The sequence below is a fragment of the Mizuhopecten yessoensis genome, unplaced genomic scaffold (genome assembly GCF_002113885.1).
Source record: "Mizuhopecten yessoensis strain PY_sf001 unplaced genomic scaffold, ASM211388v2 scaffold6579, whole genome shotgun sequence".
NCBI lineage: Eukaryota > Metazoa > Mollusca > Bivalvia > Pectinida > Pectinidae > Mizuhopecten > Mizuhopecten yessoensis.
Window position 1 is genome coordinate 246,684 of NW_018406620.1, and position 19,350 is coordinate 266,033.

Sequence of the window (19,350 nt, forward strand, 5' to 3'; positions counted from 1 at the left end):
ACTCTGCAATTGTCAAAGTTACTGTGAATGTATATAACTAGGATGACGGAGTGTTCTGCACTTTAATAGGCTCTTGTTCTTATCTTTATACAGAGATATAGCGCTTCGTTTATTTTTATATCAACGTATGTACCTGGAGGTGGTAGACTATGGATTGCTGGTGGTGATGAGCTTTGCGTTTTGTCAAATTGATCGGATATTATAACATATAAAAAAAACATCTCTCTCATAGACAAAACAGTCGCATCACATCAAGAATGATACGATGTTTGAGCCAGTAGACGTTATTTTGCACAAGAGGATGAAAATAACCTAATGATGTCAGAAGTGTGAAAATCTGCGAAATCAAAATTAAATTAAACTGTTGGAATTTAAAATACATTCCATATAAACAAACCGTGGCTTGTCTTTGGCAAGACACGAATCATCGCCTATCAAGATGGTAATGGTTTTACAAAACGAATTATTTGCGATTTAGTTAGATTCGTAGAATTCAATTTATTTTGAAGTACTTTTTAACACAATCGAGCAACTTAAGGATCCTGTACCACTGCCAGAAACCGTACCTACGCATTTAAACCCGTTTTTCAAGCATGGCTGTATAGCTTTGATTTATCAGTTCTGAAAAGGAAACCAAACCTTGCGGGACTTTTATAAGATATAATTAAGATGAAATAAACAAAATATAATCAACAACCGTGTTCTGAGTATAGAAAGTACTGCAGGGCTAGACCGGGGTTCGAACCTATACTTCCGATATCATAGACGCTTTCGCTCTTACCGATAGAGCTACCTGGTAAACGGAACTTTGTTTGCTACCGTTATCCAAAACAAAATTAAGAGGTGGTTACTGTTTATATGAAAACCTTAGTGCAATGAGACAGGGATCATTGAGCGATATAACGTTGTAGTAACAATTTGTTTGTTTGTTTATGTTTAACGGCCCATCGACGGCTGTGGTCATTTAGGGCCATGGTGATTTTTTTTTATTTTGATTTTTTTTAACAAACATGTGAGTATCGACTAGTAACAAGGTATTCTATTCCTTGAGATATTAGTGCATAAAATGTCACAGTTTCATAGGTCAAAATTAGCCGGAAATGTTAATGACTTTAAGTATATATGAAGTGTTTTACAAGTACATATATGTACTGTTCGCATTGAAACATAGGCTATTTTAATAAACTATATACATATATACCTGTCGATGGTATCATTGTGCGCGTGGCAGTCGCTTGCTGCACTTTTCCTGATCAGGTATTGATCACGTATTATAGTTGCGTGGCTACATGTACCCCGGACGGTCAAAATATAAATATCGTGTAATCACGATCATGTGAAAGTCAGTCATCAGTTTCGACACTCGCACATCACGATATACAAGTAACATTAAGACCGGTTATTAAATTATACATTGTATTACTGTAGCCCTTGTCAATACAATACTTGTTTCGAACTTTGTTTGTTCATTGTACCACGCACTTAATCAGTCCTTTAACTCATTCACACATGAAGACACATTTGAACACTTCTAATTCAAAGATCGGAATAGTTAATTATAAAATGTCAGGGGTGAATGAGTGAATACACAATAAGATATGTATATGTGAATATAAAGTGTTACCGTCGATAGGGAAGTACGTTTGTAAGTACCCGTACTTATATAATTATATGTCGGACACTTGGTCACTTTTAGATAAGGCTATTTACATTGTAATGTACTTAAGGTACTTAAGATGTAAAATCGAAAATAATCTTAGAAATTGAATGTTTCTAGAAACAAAAAAATACCGAAATGTCAACTAAACCGTAGCTCGAACATAACAAAGATAAAGCTAGAGCAAAGTATGAACAAAGTAAAATTCACAAAGGGTTCCGGAAGGGTAAGCGTCTTCTCGTTGACGACACCCGCCATGTAAACCTAGAACATGTTTAACATTGTCAAGTTCTCAAAGTGAGAATTGACAAATTGACAAAAAGCGAAAAGCCGAATGAATTATAATTACAAGAACATTGACATTCATATCACACAGGGAAATAGAACATTTCTCAATGAGATCATGTTGGCAACCAGTAAAATATCCCAATGATCTGCATCAACCTGCATATTATGTCAGCGGTATACATCTATCACGGAAAATAGATAATCGGAGCAAACTCTTGAATACTGAGCCAACTGTGACATAGAAGAACTACAATTTGGGAAAACTGGGATGCTACTGTAAAGAAAGAGAATGTTCACGGTCGCAAAATTTATCGTTTATCGTACTTCATAATAGTAAGACGTCAATATTTTAATAAAAGATAGAAAATAAGGCATTTTTATTGTTGGAATAAAGTCACATATTCATAGTACCAGAGAACAACCGAAAACCCTTTGGGAAATTCGTCATATTTGAAATGAGTATCATGCCATGGCCATGACTGGCCCCTTATAATTATCACTTGAACATTCTTCGATTAGAAAAACATCAACGTGTAACAGTTTTTATTTTTGTTTTAGTTTTTGATCGTCTTTCCTTGTGATCTAGCTCGAAAATAGATATCTCACGAAATTGAAGTGGTCTACAGTAAGTCTGTTATCCTGTTTACCAGTCTTTTTTCTTTTGAAGGCAAACTCAAGACGCCATTGAAGTACTGTTAAACAGCCTTGACAGCACAAACATCAAAGAAAATCTCAGGTAAAGTATTATCGTACATCGAATAGACGAAAAAGGAGAGATATAACACTAAAACTTGTGGTCCAATTATAGTATCATGTGGACAACATCGGACCATTTCATGGCATTGAATTCCGTAAAGTGTCACCGGGTCTTTGCCAGTTGCGAAAACCGTATTTTCGAATACAGAATTCCCAATTAGGGGATCCGGACTTTTACTATATATAACGGGATTCAGGGATCAATTCTCATATTGATAACTATTTACCAAATACCACTTTTTAACTAACTGGTTAATCGCATCTCATTCGGAATCTTTATTCACTGTGTCAAGCTATTCGGTTATCATATGTAGAGTAACGAATGACGTCCAGCTATTCGGAATCTTAAGTGTGTTGTACTTTTATGTCTACTAAGTAACGACGTCCATCCTGTGGATGCGTTGGTTAGCGTATTACTTTTTCTTTGCATCTTATTGTCAGGCGATACACCAGTCGACCGCGCATGTCCGGAACAGCTGGCGGTGATGAAATTGTCGACATTATCGCCAAGGAATGGCGTGACAGCGGATTGGATATGGTCCGGATTACGCCGTATGACGTACTGATGTCTTACCCAAACCGCACGAACCCCAACACGGTTAGTCATTGTCGTGTCATTATAAAAATGTTAATTATAATCACTAACAAAATTATCAAAGACAATGATTTCTAAAAGACATATCAACAATATTTATCATATAAATAACACAATACCTTAAATTTAAGAACTGCGTTGTCAAACCTGTTCATGCGACCATCTCCATGAAGCAGCCACATGTGTATATGTTAAGTGACCGCTTGTAATGTTCACCATTGTAGCCATTTTATTGTGAAACCAACCGGTGTTAAAAGGCACCTTGTATTAGGAGACCACCTGTGTTAGGAGACCAGTTTTAATGTTCAACATTGTAATGATTTTATTCTGAACTACACCTGTATTAAGAAACTACCTGTGTAAAGCGATCATCTTTTTCGGACATCGCAAGGATGGTCTCTTTATACAGGTTTGGCTGTAACCTGTGTGTTATCGTGCGTTGTGACGTCCACAGGGAACATTGTGTACACGTCATAGGCTCACAACATAGACCAAACTAATTGTTTCTCCATTTGACTGTTCCGCGGTCAAAGTACCTTCAAAATGTGTAATCATGCATGTTCTGATTGAACATAAAAATGTGTAATCATGCATGCTCTGGTTGAACATAAAAATGTGTAATCATGCATGCTCTGGTTGAACATAAAAATGTCTCTGTTACCTTTCTATTTCTAACTATATTAAAATTGAGCGTATTTGCTGTTCTCTCTGAATATTGTAGGTACAACTGACCGCAAAGGACGGCACTGTAATGTTCGAGGCGGCTACGTTTGAGGCGCCTTTAGACGCAGAAGGTAACAACAGCGAAGTTGTGCCTCCCTTTAACGCGTTTGCCGTGGCAGGCGTTGCCGAGGTAAGCCGAAACATGATTTACTTCAAGATTTCGAAGATGTATTCATACATTCAAACACACTAACGCGTGTGACAGAAAATCACTAGGTTTAACAAAAATACGGCATGGCGGGAACACACGAAAAACTACAGTGGGACAAAGATCCTTAAGCATGCGAAGTTCCGCTATCGGTTTTGTACATACAGTAACTTCTTCTGATTTATTTTGGATAGTACTGAAGAGCAACAGGACCTGGATACTTTTGTTGGCCAGGTGGTTCAGTTGGGTAGACCGACATAGTCATGGATGATTGAAGGTCGAGTGGTCAAATCCTGGTTTAACCACTCAATTTTACTTTCCAAACATGTATTGATACTTATATTTAATTCATTTATTTTCATCTTTAAAAAAAATCATAAAAAAAATCCGAATGTACGGGTTTCCTTCAAGCATTGGAGAAAGAATTGCGATGCATATTTACAGGGTTTTGGCAGTGGTAGGGGGTTCCTTGAATTCGAAGCAGATACAGATCTGTTGACAGCTAGAAATATTCGTTTTTCCTATGCGCTTACAATGTTGTCTATTTTTTTGTATCATATATGCAATTCCACTCTGAAAACGCATTAGACATTTTGCCCAGTTAAACTGACACATTTGGAACGCCTTTCTCACATTAGCAATTAACTTTCGAACAATTACATATTTCCGTCCTATAAGGAATCCTCCGAATAATGTGTCGGTACCGTGTCGGTACCGCCTGAAATGCCAAGCCTTTTTTATTAGACAATTTCAGTTACAAGCTAGTTCATGTTACATGTTTTTACTCTTGATTTTTTTTAAATTATTCATTTCATGGTTCTTTCCTAAATGAAGAATGTACTTGAACAATATTCCTGTCCCTTTACGAACTGCTTCGGAGCCAGAAGTGTGATTACTCTATACAATTGTATTGCTGCGGCAGATGTAAACCTCAGACCTATGAAACATATTATCGCATATTTAGTGAATCACTACACAACGTGATGATACAAGATGTTACCTAGGCAAGGACAATTATTTTTTTGGTTAAAACTCTTCGATTCATTCAATGATCTAAACGACAAATTAATATGGATTTAAATATCATAGCCATGGTTAAGTAACGTAAATAATATGTCCGACGCTGTTGCTCGGTTCCTAAGTTGTGAAATCATTACGACCAGATAACCATAACTTTTATTTTGCAGAAAACATACTATTGATATTAAGAACAACGCATTAAACACAACACCACACTAAACTCTGTATCTGACGTTATGAATTGCACTCGTTTGTTGCGTGGACATATATCTCCAATCGAGAGCTAAACGCAAGAATAGATGTATTCGTGCGCGCAAAACCTTGTGCTATCTGCGATGTCAGGTTGAAACCTATGTGTAGTATTCATTAAGTTGTCGACCTCAAAGTTAAATATTGTATCTGATTTACTCGTTACAGGGGGATCTAGTATACGTGAACTATGGCCGTATCGAGGATTTCGTGTTCCTTGGAGATAACAAATCTCTGTCTGTGGAGGGAAAGATTGTCATCGCCAGATATGGAAAAATCTTCCGTGGAGACAAGGCAAGTAAAAACTTACCAAATACAATGTTTTGTTCTTTACCAAGCACCACAAGTGGTTCATTCACGAACAACTAATAAACTTTTGCTTTTATACGGTCACTTGTGTCTTTATTTAGTTGCGTTCACTGGCTCCTAATAATGTCAATCTATACCGATATCAAAAGATGAGGCCGAATTGTCAACAAAGTCGTAATTCGAACTCCAAACCAATAAAACTAATACATAATATGACCAAAGAAAATAATGACATTGAGACCTCTGAAAAAGCACAAGGAGAATAAGATCAGGTGTTCTTATTTGTTGTAGTTTCCTTTGTTTGGCTTGTTGCATCGATTTCCTAATGTTAAATAAGTGCTTGTATGATTGTATATGTTTCTGTCGGCTAACATAAGGATATACACTCTTACGTTATGTATCAAAACCAAATAATACATCGCTTGTCCAATGATTCGCTGTTGAATATAAAATATCATTCGTGGATTTGGGATGACTTGTTCGTATTTTCATTATATCAATACTGATTTGGTTAAATAAAGTTTGTCAGGTAATGTGTTTTTCTTTCCATTTTTACTACTTACAATATAAACCTCCATTGTATAGAGGCTCCACGAAAATAGTTAAAAGCATATAAATACAAAAAAATATATAAAAGTTTCCCTTTGTAGGTGAAAATAGCCCAGCAGTTTAACGCAACAGGTATCATTATGTACACTGATCCGGCTGATTTTAATATGGGCAACTCAACTTACCCAAACAGCTGGTGGCTCCCCGGGAGTGGGGTCCAGAGGGGGACCACGGGGCCCGACGGGGACATGCTGACCATGTTCTATCCAGCTAAAGGTAATGTCTACCTGTTGTCAACCTGACCTCAAAACGAGATAGAATTGGCGCAATAAATGTCACAATGTGAAAAGAAATGATAACAGAAAACGCAAACAGGATTATTATTATTTCTCTGCTATAAAACATGTTACCTTTGTCTCATAAACGTATGATCTAACTTCAATTAGATGATTGATCCGTCTCCTCTCGAAATTATCATTCACCCCTAAAATATCATAATTAACTATTCCAATCTTTGAATTGGAGGAGTTCAAATGTGTCTCCAGGGGTGAATGGGTTAACAGAATTATTTTTTTCTAACTTGAGGCTGTGACAGAAAAATCTTCAGCCCAAGGGTAGATTTATTTGGTTTCCTAAACAAATTATTGCGAGACTTCATGTGCGTATTTGCAAACTTTATAGTATGAGGGACATGAACAGTCATGATATATTGTTTTATAGGACTAGTTCTATGACTTGTTGAGATATTAGGAATCCGTTAAAACTTTACATAGTTTCTATATCATAATCGAGATCATCACGGCGGTACATTAATACCACGAATTCGCTTGTTCAGTTGCTATATAAGTACATTACCGTTTCACTTTGAGGACAGGAATCGCTTCTTTAGTTCTTTTGTAGTTCTTATGAAGATTATCTTTAAATATGGTAAATATGGCACATCTTTCTTTGAAGATTATACCTACCGCATTCCTAAAAGTGAAAGTTGGATAAGCGATTCTACGATTCCTGCGCAGCCTATTGGCTATGGAGACGCACAGCAGTTTTTGAGGTGAGAACGATTAAATCATTGACATACCATGCATAAAGTTGGTTTTTTTTTTAAATAATGAATTAAAAAAAAAAAGCTAATGTAATTGCTCTTGTTAGCGCGAATGGAAGCCCGCAGAGGGTCGTAATGTATAAGGCGAAATGAGTACTTGAGGAAACCAACTTTTCACGTCCAATCGGGGAATCGTACCCCGGTCGTCTATAGGTAAAAATGCGAATATCTACTGCGCCATCATTACACCCATATATTTTGAATCAAGCTAGAATTTAAGAGCAGATGGCTATGATGCTGACGCGTAAATTAACGTTTGATATTGCTTCACACCAGCAGTACTTGCGATTAACGTCATAATTTGACGACACGAAGAGAGTGTGCTTAGTAATTCGAACTGATAAAGTTTGCCGGAAATGACGTCATAAAAGTGAATGAGGAAGTGGAAATCCTCAGTCGATCAGATTGTAGGACGTAACGTATAGAATGACTTAGGCATTTGTGATATCATCCTCTTACGAAGTATTTCAATGGCGATATGAAAAAGATTTAAAATAACACTGAAACGGAAAATGTTTTACCTATTTAAATTTTTCGCGTAATATGTACAGGTATACAAATGTATGAATATCTGGAATATTAAATTAAATATTTGTGCTTCTTGATCTAATCGAATAAACATCTGCGATACCAATGAATTTGAAATAATAAGGTTAAGGTCTCCTCGTAATGAAAAGCCTTGAGCGAACTCTTCCTTTTTTGTTCTTTGTTTCTATAAAGCTGACACAACTTTGAAGCTGTCGGCATTCATAATTAATCCCGTATAATGTTCTTTTCAAAAATTTGTGTATTTTGCCTTTGCTCGTACAGAAATTATTGTACTGCTCTTCATGGTATTTAAAGTGTACATTCCATCCTCTTCAAATTATCTGATCCAACGCTCTAGATTTAAACGGTCGTTCCTTTAAGATATTGAATCCTTTTCCACGAATGATTTAATAGCTTTACTCAAAATTACAATGTCAATTTAAACAGATTAATCTGGAGGTGAAGATAATTTTCAACGTAACGACCTCTCTTTACCAGTGCGGACTGGCTAATGTTTCCACGATATTACTGATAGTGCACGATTCATACGTGCATACTATTCCACGTGATAGTAAGAGCATCCCATAATACTGGGCGAAACGTGACATGTGGCCTAAATAATCTTTGCATTGTATTAACCTGTGGTTTCGAAGGTGATCTTCCGCGCTGTCCCAACTAATACACTTCGTGTTTAAAATGAACTCTGTATCGGATAAGCCAGTTTGACAGGGGACATCCCCCTCTGTTACAGCAAGATTTATACCACGTTGACGAAGTACTTCATCATTCATAAATAGATCACGACCTTCCTGTGTTGTCATTATTTGACCTATATCCACTTATGACGAACAATTGACTGTGTCCGTATCAGTAACTATTAAGTCAACACAAGGAAGACCCTTGTAGTGTTGAAGATATTCGTCTTATTCATCCCGTCACATATATTGTACAAGGCGACAATATGGGGGCTCCATGCTTAACATACGCATCTTCTTGGAGAATTAGGGAAGGGGGGGGGGGCGCATTTAAGAGAGCAAATATGATCTGTTGCATTTATGGCAAATCTTTTGATATTATCCTTGCCCTTTGTTTCCATATTGATTTTTATTTAGTAATGTCTATATTTACATCAGTTGCCGTATTACTTCAATGTGTCCGATGAAATACACAACTCGTTATGGTACATATTATGACGCAGAGGTGCATATATACATGTACATTCACCGACTTTTGTTGTTTAGTGTAAAAGTAATGTTACGACCGGATTAACAACACAGATAACATGTAATAGACTGCTTCAGTAAAGCATTGCATAGTGTTAACGATGGCCGAAACTAGTACAGTACTTAATGTGACAAAACTATTGTCACCAAATATGGCGACACTTTCAAATTATTTGTGTAATTTAACATCAATGTATACAATAAAGTCTTTTTTATTATTGAATGGCCTTGTAGTTGATGATATTATAATGTTTATCAGAAGTTAATAGTTTCAATAGAATACCAAGCAGAACCATTGACCCATTTATCAGCCAAATAATCTACTACATGTTTTTCAAAACTATTTTCAACCTACAATAGAATACATCTTTAAATGTCATCACTTTGTGGCAATTTCAAATTGTACCCATAATACTCCAACGCCGAACACCGCATGGTTTTTTGAAATGTGCTTATATGTTAGAACTAAGCGGAGTGTTCTCAACATTGAAAACAATCCTAATTTATATTTGTAGGTTGTCTGGCTCAACTCGTCATAGATAAGGTTTTAGATCAATATTATGATTGAAACGCCGCATACTTGTCTTTTATAAAACGCTTCCTCTTTTTAGACCCTAAAATGAAATTTTATTAAATATCTTTGACTGTATATAATGATACTCTTTTCGTCACCTAGATTTATTACATATATATATATCGATTGAATGACTTTTGTTACAATTTCATCTAAACATGAACATTGAAAAAATACTATTTAATCCGTATATTTACATTCTAAATGTCGGAACGATGAACAGAATTAGGTGAAAGACAAGACGAGGTTTCTAAGAAAGATGACATTAGTAAAGTTCAGTCAGCCATATTTTCAGTGAAGAGAGGATTACATTGAACGGACAACAAAAACACAGCACATGCATGACTCTAACCACTAACATACAGTCCGTCGGATGGGACTATAAATGGTGGCCCGTGTGAGAACTGTCCAATCTCGCACGGAAAAGATCCCTCTGAGTTTTTTGAAAAAGAGTAGGCGCGTAAACGCCGACACAGAGGATAGTGTAAGCTTTGTTTCAAATTTTCGGCCAATAGAACTAGGGTCTCTTTATTAAGACATTTAGAAAGACTTCTAATTGTATATAAAAACCAACATTCATAGAATAGGCAGGGGCTAGTGTAGCTTGCGGCGGCACAGTACCTCACTTCCGGTCCAGCCTTGGTGATACTATACGACGAGTGTTAGGTTAAGGCATTATTATGCATAGAATCAGTCTTACAAAAACTAGACTTTTACAGTTAATACATATAGGATAGACGGCTCCTTCTTTAACCTATCCCCCTCTTCTACTCTTCACTCCATACTTTATCCCTTCTACTCATTTTCCTTTCTTTTCTTCGTCTGCTGGATAACCGAGCTACTCGGTAGTGAAGCGGACGTAAAACCTATCAATCAATCAATCAATCAATCATTCTAAATGTTTAGTTCTTATTGAACTTAATACATATATTCTCTTGTATTTTCGAAACTAAAGTGTACAAAGCGTTCATGGAACAGCGTAACGTCACCGAAATTCTCGTTTCTGATTGTTTTCTCTTATTAATCGAGACGGGAGGAGATGCTTCAAATGACGCTGATCAAATTGCGTTCATACCTCTATGAACGCAATTTCGTCTGGTAATGCTTGTAGAGGAACGTGCAGGGGAAATGAAAATATACAATGTTGTTTGCGATTTGATTTTGAATTTTATCATCATTTGGTGTTATCTGTGAAACGCAATACCTTAACTTAAACGTAATAATCTTATATAATGTTTATTCATGTTGTTTTACCTTCGTCTTATATCTGGTTTTAGTGCTATGAAAGGAGAAGAGGTTCCCGTATCGTGGAGAGGCAAACTACCTATCAAGTATAGGTTCGGACCAGGTTTTACAAACACTAGTTTGTAAGTATGACCTTTCTTCCTTCAACAATTTTCAAAGAAAGAATAAAAGATTAGGAAAACTTCTATGCGCTGCATTATAAATCCTTTGTTCTTCAAATATATGTAATGTATCTTTCTGCAGTTCGTAAGAAATGAAAATCATCTTAATTCAGTAAGTAAAAAGGAACATTTATCTTATTGCAGTAGGCTAAAAATAAATACTCATTTTAATACAGTAAGTAAAAAGTAAAATTCCTCTTACTGCAGTAAATAAGAAATAAAGTGTATCTTACTGCACTAGGTAAAAAGAAAAAATCATCTAACTGCAATGTCATTTTCAATTGACATGCGTGAAAATTAAGGGCTGCCTCTATGTCCACAGATAGGAACCATAGATGCATTATGTATTCAATGACTATCATAGTCTAGTGATTTTCAACAAGCTCGAACAACACTTTATTATAATAAGAAATAAGTTCGTTTGAAATACATCTCTTACTAGTTTTCTTATATAAACGTGGAAACGTTTCTTGCAAGTTGAAATCTTAGGCCGACTGCATGTCTTAAATGGTGATTAATGTGGAGACCCTATACACAATCGGAGGTGATTAATGTGGAGACCCCATACACAATCGGAGGTGATTAATGTGGAGACCCCATATACAATCGGGGGGTTTCTTCTCTGTTTTTACAAAGAGAACATCGGAGAGACCAAAACCGACCTGCTCCCCCATCAGAAGAACACTTGGTATCTGTCTTTCCTTTTCTTACCAACTGTTACCTTAGGGTGGTATCTTCAGGTTCCCAAGGATGTCAAACCTCAAACACACGAACATAACTATTTTATTTCAACTTTTTACTGTTTCAACAGGAGCGCACGTCTCACCGTTAATAACTTCGAGGAGGTGAAGACAGTGAGAAATGTGATTGGATACATACGAGGGGAGGTAGAACCAGGTACCGTATATTATCTCAATGCTGATATAGGTTTTGATGGCCAAATATAGCTGATTGATTGATTTATGTTCTTTTAACCCACTTGGAAAGCGTTGAAAAAATGACAATGGCAATATAGTAGACGAACCGAATATATTCAAGATTGCGAACTTTCTATTGATAAAAGTTTTGATTGCCAATTATAGTTGATTGATTGATCTATGTTGTGTTAATCCATTCGGAAAGTGTTAAGAAGATGACAATGACAATATAGTAGACGAACCAAAAAAAATTCAGATGCCGAACTTTCTATTAGTTCAACTCCTGAAAACGCATAAGATACACAGAAACTATAGATTCGACATTTGGACGCACTTCATACACCCATGCAATCACTTCATTTCTCATAGACATCATATGGGACTAGGTAGGATTTTAGGTAATAGATTAAATGGAGAATCGTGAATAAATATATTGGTATTTTGAAACAAAAAGTGTAGTGTTTTGCTTAAAAGATACAAAATTTATGATTTAGCGTGATATTTTGTTTGTTAGACCGGTATGTGATGTTGGGGAACCATCATGATTCCTGGGTGTTTGGGGCTATAGATCCCCTCTCCGGGTCAGCGGCTCTCACAGAAATCATCCGGGTCTTTGGAAATCTTCTTACGCAAGGTAAGCTCCTTTCCACTAAATGAAATGACGTCATGCCATTTTTTAATGACAGCATACCATATCATACTTGCCATTTTTTTGAATTTCCATGAGGGAGATTCTGCATGCTGAAAATCAAATCCAGCATAAATGTGTGTTTATACCCCTTTGAGACAAAATAACCCTTTAAAAAACATACTTAGGGTTGTTCTTTTAGATGAAATAATAAAAATAGAAAAATATTCACTTATGTAATATGCTAACCTTAAGGGTAAAAAATCGGGAGTTTTCCTCCTTAATAGGGAGATTGGTAAATTTGCCATACATAATGATATCAATCTATATACTATGACGACCTTAGATTATTAAGTTACATATCATACTTGCTTTGCCAAGGCATATGCTCATCTTCTGACGATATCGAAGGCGCGATGCCCAGTCATTTCAATGTATACTTAAATATGACAATGCCCTGTCGCTTATGTCGTTTGCTACTTTTTATTCTGCCAACCTATTTCATTGTCCTGATTTATTTTTCCCATAACATTTCAATAACAACATCCTCAAAATATCGCCAAACGCATTTTATAATGCCTAATTGGGCACTCTACATTTCGATTATGAAGGACTAGAAAAAGAGCCATGATAGATTCTACTATAGTCATAATATGCTGTATGTATCTTAACTTGAATTAAGTCATGGTTCGGACATTATGCTTACCACTACACGTGAAACATATTACTTGCATGTTTGTAGGGTTAAGGCCCCGCCGAACACTGGTGTTCGGGTCATGGGGAGCGGAGGAGCATGGTCTGATAGGATCTACAGAGTGGGTAGAGGTAAGCTGACATTGTGATCCTCCTATTTATTCTTGATTTTGACTAAAATACAATATATGCAGTTTATTCCTGGTCAAAATGAACACTGAAGATAATGCATAGTGAATTAAATAATACACGTTAGTATCAAATAGCATTTGCTAAATGCTATTAAATTCTTTCATATATTATAAGGGTCGATTTATTCAGGTCAACCAGAGACTGTACCGAATGTTTTACCAATTTATCATCCACGGAAACAGAATTATTTATTCAACTACTATAAAGAATTTTTCTCACCTATCTAATATCAAAATAAAAAATTTCACTCTTTCAACCCTCAACAACGGTCGCCATCTTGCAGTTTCCTTTACTATATTTTAATGATTACACTTAAACTGTCAAACTGTTCCTCGCAGAAAGCTCCCCGGAGTTACTCCCCTTTGTAACAGTATTCTTATGATTTGTGATCAGCCCTGGCGAGCATTGATATCCTACCAGGACAAAGGTTATCTATTGCATCATGTACATGTAACAAAATAATGTCTTACTATAAAACGGTTCAAATCGAATGAACAACAGGCAAATGATACAATTTCATTAGAGAAAAGGAACTATTCCTTTTTCGTTCATGTATATTTCTAAGACTGAATTAATATTTCTCTCAGGAACACATGAAAGTGTTGTACGAACGCACCGTTGCCTACCTTAATGTTGACTATGCCTGCGACTACCCTTACACTCTAGTAGCAGGTTCCAGTCCACTGCTTCAGGATTCATTGTATCAGTCAGCCAAAAAGGTAAGTCAAATTGTGTCAACATTTCCAAAAGAAAACTATGATATTCTTGTACATTAGTCATTTCATCTTTGATACTCCAGGGTTAACGCTCACTGTCGCTCTCTGCATCCTTTCAATAAATGACGGCACGCGGCTAGGTATTTGACTGTTCTCGGGTAATAAAAAACTTGAATAATCGCGAGTCTGATACCTGTCCTTGGTATATTACAGAGGAGAGACACCTGACTTCAAAGATAGTCTATTTTACCGTTACGCGACCGAGAGGTTCATTTGATGTGCGTTTAAGGATCAAACTAATCTGCTTGTCGCATCAGCAATGTGGTCACACTGAGCCGTCGATTTTGCATTGACATATTCCGGTGGTGTAGAGAGCATAAATGAGCATAGCCCCTTTTGGAGTATTGAGGATATGGTCATTTACACATTGAAACCTTTTGAGGAAGCATACTTAATCGAATGTTGTGAAATAAATATTATCATTACAATCGACCAATGATTTAATACATATTACACAACGTCAACACAGCATTAAAGTCTCACATTACGTTATTTCTAATTCTAGTTTAGAATACATAAACCAGTATTTAGGAGCCCCGTTCCACTGCCAAAACCAGTAAATAGGCACTAGAAACCGATTTTCCGGGCATTGGTATAACTTCATACTTTGCGGGACTTTATGAAAAATAAATGAGATTTATTAAACAAGCAAAATCTCAACAACAGCATTCTGCTTGTAAAAACAACATGGGGTCTAGACCGGGATTCGAACCCAGAAGAACTTCATATTGTTACACTATCGTCTAACCAGCTACTGTAAGCGGCAGTGTCCTGGTCCAGCTGTACTATTCCGTCTTTGCATATTGCAGAGTTATCTTCTCTTGTGAGCAGGTATTGATTGTTACGTCATTGGTTTGTGTGAAAAAATTACGTCGTTTTCTCAAAAATTGATGACGTTACTCTCACAAACCAATGACGTAACAATCAATACCTGCTCACAAGAGAAGATAACTCTGCAATATGCAAAGATGGAATAAGTATATCCACAAACACAATAACACAGCTCTATGGGACAGGGATCCATAAAACCCGATGTCTTATTAAAACATATTTTACACAAAAATGTAAACATATTCGAATTTTATTAAGGTACCAAATCCAGAAAAGAACAGCCCGTATAAGACATTGTACGATGCATGGAACGTTCGTTTGCCGAACAGTGACAAAACTGAACCAAGGTAGGTAACTCTAACATCGTTTACGAAAGAGTATTTTATCACGTGTTATCGCTTTGAAATAAAACCCAGTTTGAATTATAACACTTAAAAGAAATCGTAAAATTTAACTAAAACGGGTTTCCGAACATAGCCATATAATATGGGAATCGCTATATATCCGTTCGTCCGTCCATCTATCCTTGATCTTTGCAAGGGCAACTCCTCCAAAACCACGTGTTGGGTTTGTTGTAACTTTGACAATAAAAGTACACTGTTTGTAGGTATTCATGAAGAAGGCAATTTGCTATTCGACTATTTTTTCTTGAGAAATGGCGCTTAAAACTTTGTTTCCCAGACTTTGTGACCCAGAGATCTGCAATTCGTTCTTAACGGTGTGTTGGACGTTGGTGTCACTTAGAACGGTAAAACTGCATCCTATGTCAATGTGCGTGATTCGACTATTTTTCTTGCAGGGGTGTATCTTTGTAAGCTCGCTCACGATTTATGTTGTTAAACATTGATATATATACTAACTTATATTGAACACAGTTCTATTGACATACAATGATGACTAGCTCATATCTTCAATCAGTTTAAACGTATTCGGCGTCATCTGTTCATGCATGAATGAACTTTGCCCAATAATATGTTAATCTACCGATGTTTATGTTGTATTATTCTTTTAATGATATAAGTGTACAGAACTTGATTTTGAATCGAGTTTACTTTGTACTGTTTTTCCAAAATGTCACCTGTAATCTAATCATTATTATTGTTGTTCTCAGCGTTTATTACAGCCTTGGATCTGGAAGCGATATGGCGACTTTTTACCAACGTGCAGGCGTCCCGAGTGTGGACATGTGGTTCACGTATGACGAAGTAAGTGGTTTATTAACCTAAGCATGCTTTACATTGGGAAACAAGTAAATATTATCTAAATCCGCATATCAAAATTAGTTTGCATTAAAAAGGTGGTATTTTTCATGTCTTTAATTCTTTTATATGTTGCTCTGCAAATGTGTCATCATCATTTCCCATTGATTCATCATTTTTTTGAACGCCACTTGATGTTAGACAATGGAAGACAACTGTTAGAATAAAACATTTTGATAACGTTAGGCTTTTACGGGAATATCGTTAGCCCTGACGTCAAAGACTCTTCAATACCGAAACTAAAAACGGTTGACCTATAAAAAGATCATTAATAACAAACAGAAAACTAGCGCAATGAATATAAGACAAAAAAGACATTTAAGACATGTAGTTTAAAGCAAGTTCGAAAATTTCATTTCAACTCAACCACAGTTGTTTTACGTAAGAAAACGTGTATTATACATCGTCCAGTATCGTTGTACATTGTTAACACAGTATAGAAACGAATGCATTGTCTTAAAATAATTTCCAAACTTTTTGTTCATTTTGTTGTTCCAGAACAGATGGGATATCCTGTCTTACCCAACGTACCATTCTGCCTACGAGACGTTTGAGATGTTCTCAAGATTCATCGACCCCAACTTCAACTACACACTAGCGATGGCTCAAATGTGGTCCGTCATGGCGTGGTAAGTTCTGTATTCACGAAAAAGATATCACTTTTAGAACAACTCACAACATGTTTTTCAATATACGAATAAGCATATGTAAATATTTATTGTTCGCGTGTACCTTGTTTCGCTACTTATGCCTTTAGCAATAGAAAAGATACACTTTATATATTGACAGTAAAACATGATGATTATAATCCTGATTTGAATTTGGGAAACGGTCTCCTTGCGAATTGATACGAAAATTGATCTGTTGAGAACATGCTTGTATAAACAAGTGAAAAATATTTGAGCCTTCTGAATATCATTGTAACACTCACGTTATACAGGCACTCTATTAGCTACCAATTTCCAGTTCTTTAATATCTAGACCGTTACACAGGAAAATCATGGTCGGATTTTTCTGTTTTTAATATACTTAACTGTGATTTCATACAACTAAATATTGGTGGCGTATATAAACAAAGTCGGCGGGAAAAGTAAGATCAAAGAGGATTATTCACTTTAATATTTGTAAAGTATTGTTTTTAATCCAGGGACCTTTCTAATGTGGAACTTCTGCCATTCGATGCTACTCGGTATGCCACTGCTATACAAAATTTCGTCGCCAGTCTTAAAAAGGATTTCGGCGTCGTATGGCACCAGCAGAACGTCAATATAGGTGATTAATATAAAATGAATTTGAAAACATCATTAGAAATTATACGTTTTCAAAAATATATCTGTCGGATTTAAAAGCGCATGTTATAATCGTTATGCGTTTAAAAACATTTCACTAAAGTGAAATTGTACAGAAAAAAACAAAACAAGAGAGTACCAAAGATAAACGATGCTAACTCTTTATACATTATTAATTAGACAAAAGAGAAGCGGGCGATTTATACCCTGGTTATCGATTTCTTCATCAATTATCGATTTATACTCGATTTATCGATTGTCCGAAATATGTTCCAATTTTCTATTAACTTTCATGCAATTTCAAATGCAAAATACATTATTTTCAACCCTGTCTTACCCCCACACACCCACCCACCCTTTTTTAACCGTATGTCTCAAAATGATTATGGCGGGTTGGTATCTACCTCTTTACAGCTTCATTTTTGCCTTATTTCCTTATATGTCCTTTAAATGAATTATTTTTAAATATGCTATTATATATAAACATACAGATGCCCTAGATTCCGCAGTAAGGAATCTTACTACCAGCACAAATACCTTCAAGAACAAGATAAACTCACTGGCAGATAGAAGGTACGTTACACGGTTTTATTTAGAAACTTTTGGTAGCATTGGTGTTATTTACAATGAATTATATAACGTTTTGATCGCTGGAACATGAATTTAATACGCAATTTATCGTTAAATTTAAGTTTGTTGATTACATTTCAGTTTGATTGGTTTGAACACAGTTGGCTCTATAAATTTGATGTCCTTAAATATGGGGTTTGGTTTTAACTTCTAAATATGATAGAACCACCGTAGAGCTCCTAAACAGTATACATGACAGTTCAAACGCAGTATTCGACTTGTTGGTAATACTTTGATAAACTTTTATTTACACATTGCCATATTTTAACTTTTTGGTAATAGTTAAACAACTTTTCTGTAATACTTAGTTATTTACATTATACCTTACTTTAACCTTTTTTGTAATACTTTATTGCTTACATAATATCATATATTTACCTTTTTGCAATACTTTTATCAATACAGTCCGCTTTCTATCCGAATGCTAAATGACAAAATGATCCAGTTCGAGCGAGCATTCATTGATCCAGAGGGGCTTCCTGACAGGCGAATATATAAGTAGGTATATGCTTATCTTTCATGACAGTGAATATATAGTAGATATTGTATTATAATTTATGCCCCTGCACTCATCACAAGAAAAACTTTGACAACAATATAAATGGGAATGGCCAGCAGATTGGTGACATTGAATTTATTGATATCAATAGAGCCACACTAGTATGGAAAATTATATGAAAAGTTGAATAACCCAGTAGCTGCCACCACACACGTATGGCAGCCACTACTACAAACTATAACAGCTAGGCCAAGTGGGATTGCCAAAAAACGCCACAAAGACCTTCATGAGGACTACTCATGATTGTCTTCTCCACTGAAGGCTAGGCGAAACAGCAAATACTACAGAAAAAAAGTTGAGGAACGGCCAAGGGAAGTACAAATCAACACGGACACTTGTTTAAGTTTATATATATATATAATACCTTCTGACATCCATATACATAAACCAACATCACCTGATCACACTCCAAACAAATCAAGGTAAAAAAAATCATTACTGATACTTAC

The 19,350-nt window shown here is 35.8% G+C and overlaps 1 protein-coding gene across 7 annotated transcripts in view; it reads left to right on the plus strand.

Moving 5' to 3' along the window:
* The window catches only part of LOC110452301 (putative N-acetylated-alpha-linked acidic dipeptidase), an 82,108-nt gene that overhangs the window by 55,993 nt on the left and 6,765 nt on the right, over positions 1–19,350 (plus strand). For all 7 annotated transcript variants that reach the window (XM_021500724.1, XM_021500723.1, XM_021500726.1 and 4 more), the window contains 17 exons: positions 2,613–2,681; positions 3,143–3,299; positions 4,018–4,149; positions 5,605–5,730; positions 6,396–6,570; positions 7,249–7,345; positions 10,999–11,088; positions 11,939–12,024; positions 12,559–12,678; positions 13,415–13,497; positions 14,145–14,276; positions 15,423–15,511; positions 16,276–16,369; positions 16,922–17,052; positions 17,571–17,695; positions 18,204–18,285; positions 18,748–18,840. In XM_021500724.1, the coding sequence (XP_021356399.1) occupies positions 2,613–2,681; positions 3,143–3,299; positions 4,018–4,149; positions 5,605–5,730; positions 6,396–6,570; positions 7,249–7,345; positions 10,999–11,088; positions 11,939–12,024; positions 12,559–12,678; positions 13,415–13,497; positions 14,145–14,276; positions 15,423–15,511; positions 16,276–16,369; positions 16,922–17,052; positions 17,571–17,695; positions 18,204–18,285; positions 18,748–18,840 (1,881 nt within the window). The remainder of the gene's footprint in view (positions 1–2,612; positions 2,682–3,142; positions 3,300–4,017; positions 4,150–5,604; positions 5,731–6,395; positions 6,571–7,248; positions 7,346–10,998; positions 11,089–11,938; positions 12,025–12,558; positions 12,679–13,414; positions 13,498–14,144; positions 14,277–15,422; positions 15,512–16,275; positions 16,370–16,921; positions 17,053–17,570; positions 17,696–18,203; positions 18,286–18,747; positions 18,841–19,350) is intronic.